Source organism: Pyrgilauda ruficollis, unplaced genomic scaffold (assembly GCF_017590135.1).
Source record: "Pyrgilauda ruficollis isolate IOZ18807 unplaced genomic scaffold, ASM1759013v1 scaffold2, whole genome shotgun sequence".
In the NCBI taxonomy this organism is placed as follows: domain Eukaryota; kingdom Metazoa; phylum Chordata; class Aves; order Passeriformes; family Passeridae; genus Pyrgilauda; species Pyrgilauda ruficollis.
The window spans coordinates 12,210,416-12,215,837 of NW_024519206.1; the positions used below are offsets into that span (position 1 = coordinate 12,210,416).

Consider the following 5,422-nt stretch of genomic DNA (forward strand, 5'->3'; position numbering starts at 1 on the left):
TCTGCGCTGCTGGCAGGGGGACGGGAGAGCATCAGGGCGGCATCGCCCGGGCCGTCTTCCACGGGTGAGTGCTGCCTGTCCGCGGGCCCGGGCGGAGCCAGCAGGGCTGCCCGGGGCCGCAGGGAGGCGGCCGCGGAGCTTCCCCTGCCCACGCGGGGAGCCCCGGCCCCGCCGGGACCCGCGTGGGCCGGGCTTGGGCGCCCGCGCAGCCCCGCGCAGGAGGGGACAGCCCTGGAGCGACAGCCCGGGGTCCCACCCCGCCGCGGCCCGGCCAGGCCGTGAGGCTGCGGACACGGCCGGAGCCTCCGCCTCCGCGGGACGTGACGGGCGGGGCGCCGCGGCCGCGCTCGCCCGTCTCGGGCGGGGGTGCGGGAACGGCGGGCCAGCCCGGGCTGCCCGAGCGCGGCCCCGAGCCCAGGCGGGGGCCGGGAGGGCTGGGGTTTCACCGCAAGCCTGTCCGGATCTCCGCCTGTGTGAGGGCTCCCCCCACCCCTTCCTCGTTTACAAACGCAGGACAAGAAGACCTGGGACTGCAAGCACCTTGGGGGGGGGGGGGGGGGGGGGCAAGAAAAATAAAAAGGGAAAAACAAAAAAAAATTTCCTAGCATTGCGCAAACCCCCGATGCGGGATGGCCCTGGTTATTAAATACCACAAGGCGCTTGTCACAGTTCAGCTCCTCCTGTAATGAAACACCAGGTATAGCAAGATCTTGCAGGAGAAAGGAGGATGGGGATCTCAGAAGAGGAGTATTTTTCTTGGTGGGTGGAGGGGAGGTGGGTGCCAGGGTTAACCGAGTGGCGTTCCCTGCTGACAGCAAATTGACTCCGAGGTGATTTGGTCTTTCTTTGAAATATTGACACACTTCCACTTCCAGCGTTTTGAGCTGTGCTCGCCTTTGTGGCCAGAGCAGATAAATCCGTGTGTGAGAGACACCGGGAGAGAGAGAGAGAGGGAGGGGGGAGAGACATTTAGGTCCAAGTGCCGGATTAAAAAGAATACTGTCTTTAAAGGTCAAGGGTTTGAAGGGTCAGTCTGCTCCTCTAAAAAAAACAATTAATGGGATAGAAAATTTGTCCTCTCGGTGAACTCCTGGTTGCCTTAGCAAAGGGAGCACAATGCGAGAATTTAAACAGGACGATGTAATTTTTGAGGTTATTGTAAAGATGGGAGGTATTGGACGAGGAGCAGAGGGCTCCCAGCCCGGGAGCAGCATTCTGCTCCCAACACAGGCACAAGGGGAAGAGAAGGAAGGAGAATTTACCTTAAACGATGATAATCGGCCATGGGGTATTTTGCAGTCCGCAGTTCAATCTCCAGCAAGAGAATGTACATTTTTTTAGGAGACAGCCAAGATGCTGTGTCTTTACACATGACCACTTTTTTTTTTTCCCCCAGGAAAATCCTTTGCGTCTTCACAGACTTTTCCAAGAGAATGCCTTTCAGAACCGCTGTTGAATTACAAAGAAGTATTTATTGTAGGAGGTGATTAATGATTCTCGCTAAAATTGCTATTTGCAGCGTGATTTCATTTCTCTTTACAATGGGAGCAAACCAGGTTTATACACATAGGCTGCACACTAAAGAAATCCTGCACGGCCAGTTAATACGTTTCAGCTGGAATTTTGCTCAGTTGTGCTAATTTTGGCTCTAAATACATTAAGGGATTCTCAAGCAATAAACCAAATGAAGAGTTACACATTTGCTGATAGTAGTTACCTGACATACAGCTATATTTTTTCCCCCTTTATAAGGAGACAACTGGCGACTCAGAATTTAATAAACAGTAATATGTGAGTAGAAGTGTGCTTTTCAGGCCTGCTCCTTGGCCAGGTATGGGGACAGCCATGTTTGCTGAGGGTGTTTACAGCTGCCACCTCCCTGATGCTGAATGTGTTCTGCCAGTGGAATGCTACATTTTTTCTCTGGGATGGTACATATTCCATGGCTAGGCAGGGATGCTGGCACAACCATTGGGGCCTGGTGCTACCTTGGCCAGGGATGATGATGCCCCCTGGTCCTGGTGGTCCCACTTAGGTGAAGACAAGCACTGATTCCAATAATCCATCTTGTATGTATTTGGGTGAGTAAATAAATAACTATTGGCCTTCAGGTCTTCCCTGGAGGATTTAGTAGCACTTGAGTTCGTTTCCAAGACTTTTCCTACACAGCTCAGTTCTACACCGTGTTGTGAAAGCCCCAAGCAGGGCTCTCTGTTAGCAGCTCTACTTTGCCTGAACTCCTTAGCTGCCTGGAAGCAGCCTAAGCTGGAACCAGATGAATCCCATTTTTCCACAGTAGTTGTGACAATTTCGGTCAAAGTCTTCATGAGTTGTATGCAAATTCATGTGTCTAACAAGGTTTTCTCAACACATTTTGTAATAATCTTAAAACAAAAACAAAATTTAAAAAAAAAAAAAAAGGAAATGGACACAGAAAAGGCAGCTTAAAAAGAAATTTTAGGTTACCGTTCATGTATTCCCCTTAAAAGTGCTAGCCAGCTAAGAAATCATAATCAGGCGAAAATGAAGGAATAAACCACGACAGGCTAAAGATTTAAAGTGTTATCACGGCATGTGAGCTTATTGGCTCCCAGAAGAAGCACAGTTTCTCTTGTCAGGCAGCTGAAAACAGTCGCACGGCCAGCGGTGGAGTGAGACTCATTCTGTCTAAGTCAGCTAAAGAGAGCACCACTCACCTATACAATGAAGCAAGACCTTTCTTCCCGTCCTGCAGCTCAATTTTTCCCAGCCAGGCAAGTAGGAGTCAGAGGTTTTTCACCACATTTAAAATAACCATTACCTTATTGACAAAATGAATCCAAGTCAAAACAATGCATTAAACTCTTGTTTTCCATTCCTGATGCCAACACCGGCCAAGCACAAGGTGGACGAAACAGCACGTAGTGGACTTGTGTTTCAAGCGTTTAATTCTTTTGTACAGAATAATCTTTATTACTAGCATTTGGCACTGTTATACATTACACCAAAAATCCACAAATTGTACATGGACCCAAACCATTTAGACGGTGCCAAATATGAAGACAGCAACAGTCTTTATAGCAATATTTCTTTAAATAAATGCAATAGGGAATGTGGAGAAAAACTAATAGATCACAGCTACTGAGGGGGCTACACTTAAAACCAGTTAAGTTACCTTTGATACATAAAACATTTTCCTTTAGACAGCGTAAGGGGACTTTTTCATAAGTCTTTAACCTCTTGTGGACATGTTCGTTCTCCCATGTTGGTCTGTGTGTGTATACGTGCCTGTGCACCATCACACACAAGCACACACAGAGAAATCCATGAACACACCACAGAACAGCGCTATTCAAGTCAATGCCTTACACAAGTGTCTCACGAGCTCTTTGCTTTGTTTTAAACGTTTTTTATTTTTAACGTGTTCCCTAAAAAAAAAAAAAAGAAAAAGAAAAAAAAAAGAGTCCGTCTTAGGTACAGAGAATTCGTCCATGACAGCATCCATCCCTCTCTTACACCGAGGGCAAGAGAGTGTTTCCATAAATAGAAAAAAATGATGGGCATGGAACCATTATCTATATACAATGTAGACAATCGTCCGGGTTTTGGTTTAAACATGTGCCCGTTCTTGGACACGTCTCGTCTTCCTTTTCTGCTCCTGTTTTGTTTTACACAGTTTGGTCCAAAAGGCCAGCCTCCACCTCGAGGCAGCTTGAAAACCCCAATAGATAGGTATATATATATATATATTAAAAAAAAAAAACAACAACAACAACGACCAAAAAAAAAAAAAAAAAGCCAACCAAACAAAAAAAGACCAAAAAGACTCAAACCAAAAACCGTATTTATAGCGCAGCTGCGTTGGGTGTAGCCCCATCGAGAGGATGGGGGTGGCCCTGTGTCTGTGCTTTGGACTGCTGGCTCAGTGTGGACTGGTTTGAGGAGCGCATCTTTGTGTTAGGCAGTTTATGGTCTTTCTTCCACTTCATGCGCCTGTTCTGGAACCAGATTTTGACCTGGCGCTCGGAGAGGCAGAGGGTGTGCGCGATCTCGATGCGTCGCCTTCTGGTCAGGTAGCGGTTGAAGTGAAACTCCTTCTCCAGCTCCAGGACCTGCTGTCTGGTGTAGGCTGTGCGAGACCTCTTGGGCTCCCCTCCGTTGTAATTGGGGTTGACTGAAACGTGCGCACACAGGCACACACATACACACGCGGAGAGGAAAGAAGGAGAGGGGAAGGGATGGAACATAATCATTATATAATAACTTGACACCGGGTTCACATAAGATACATAAACGGCAAGAAAAATTGTTTCCCAGCCTATCGACAGTGGGGACAATCGAGGAGCAATAAAAAATGGTGATGGGCATTTGGGTTAGAAGAAAAGCTTCAAAGACACATGGCCCAGAGCCACTGCAGGGCAATTAAATTTATGGGGGCTATAATTACTGCCCTAACAGTTTGGCGTCTCGTAAATCTTTTGATAAAGGACCCCGGATACAAAAGGTTTCTCACTTTTTTCTTTTTTTTTTTTTTCTTTTTTTTTTTTTTTTTTTTTTTTTTTTTTTTCTTTTTTTTTTTTTTTTTTTTTTTTTTTTCCTTGATTTTTTTTCCCTTTTCTTTACTATTAGGAAACGCGGAGGGAGAAGGAGGGGGAAAAAAAAAGCCACGCACTCAACGACCCATCCCGGTCCCGGGAGCACCCTCCCCCCTTCCCTCCTCTGCAGGCGCATCCCCACCTCCCCCTGGCAAGGGCAACTCACCCGTGCTCACATGGATCTTCTTCATCCAGGGGTAGACCACCGGCTCCTTCCCCTTCAACCCGGGCAGGCTCTTGTCGGGCAGCAGCGCACAGGCGGGCCCGGTGCCGGCCCCGGCGGCGGGGGCTGCTTCGCAGCGGCGCTGCAGGGCATGGCCTGGGAGCAGGGGCTGGGGCGGGCCGGGGTGGCCCTTGGCGGGCGGCGGCGGCGAGGCGCCCGGGGGCGGCTGCTCGGGGCCCGGGGCGGCGCTGCCGGCGCTGTTGTAGCTGTAGGGCGCCTGGGGGTAGGAGGGTGCCTGCGCGGGGTAGAGCGCCTCGGGAGGCGGCCCCGGCGGCCCCGGCGGCGCGGCGGGAGCCTGGTAGCCCGGTTCCCGGCGCGGCCGCGGGAAGTACTCGGGCAGCGCCGGGCCCGGGTGCGCGGCGTGCAGGTGCGGCGGCGGCGGCGGCGGCGGCGGGGCGTGCGGGTGCGAGTGGTGCGGGTGGTAGCTGGCGGAGCTGCCGGCGCTGCCGCTGTGCTGCGTGTATTCCTCGCAGGGAGGGAATTTGGGTTCGATGTAGTTGGAGTTTATCAAAAACGAACTCATGGTCATTAATTTGTGAAGTGCAAAAATACTAATTTTTCTCGCGTTGTCGTTTTTCTGGGCTCGGCGAGGCCCCTCCCCTTCCCCCCCCCCTTCCCTCCTTTC

General features: G+C 50.4%; 2 protein-coding genes across 3 annotated transcripts in view; both read right to left on the reverse strand.

Annotated features, from left to right (window-relative positions):
• Positions 1-5,422, reverse strand: part of HOXA6 (homeobox A6) — a 36,469-nt gene that overhangs the window by 13,145 nt on the left and 17,902 nt on the right. Inside the window, exon 3 of one of the 2 annotated variants that reach the window (XM_041466870.1) lies at positions 1,263-1,449. The exons of the other annotated variant lie outside the window; for it this stretch is intronic. Within the exon in view, the coding sequence (XP_041322804.1) occupies positions 1,263-1,449 (187 nt within the window). The remainder of the gene's footprint in view (positions 1-1,262; positions 1,450-5,422) is intronic. 2 annotated transcript variants of the gene reach the window in all.
• Positions 2,910-5,416, reverse strand: HOXA4 (homeobox A4). The gene is made up of 2 exons (XM_041466869.1): positions 4,741-5,416; positions 2,910-4,153 (listed from the first exon to the last, which is right to left on the reverse strand). The coding sequence occupies exons 1-2, from the start codon at positions 5,324-5,326 to the stop codon at positions 3,825-3,827; spliced, it is 915 nt and encodes a 304-aa protein (XP_041322803.1). The 5' UTR covers positions 5,327-5,416; the 3' UTR covers positions 2,910-3,824.

Coding starts and splice junctions, on each gene's coding strand:
- HOXA4 (XM_041466869.1), bottom strand. CDS start 5,326: ATGACCATGAGTTCGTTTTTGATAAACTCCAACTACATCGAACCCAAA. Junction 4,154..4,740: donor GAAGATCCATGTGAGCACGG/GTGAGTTGCCCT, acceptor CGCACGTTTCAG/TCAACCCCAATTACAACGGA.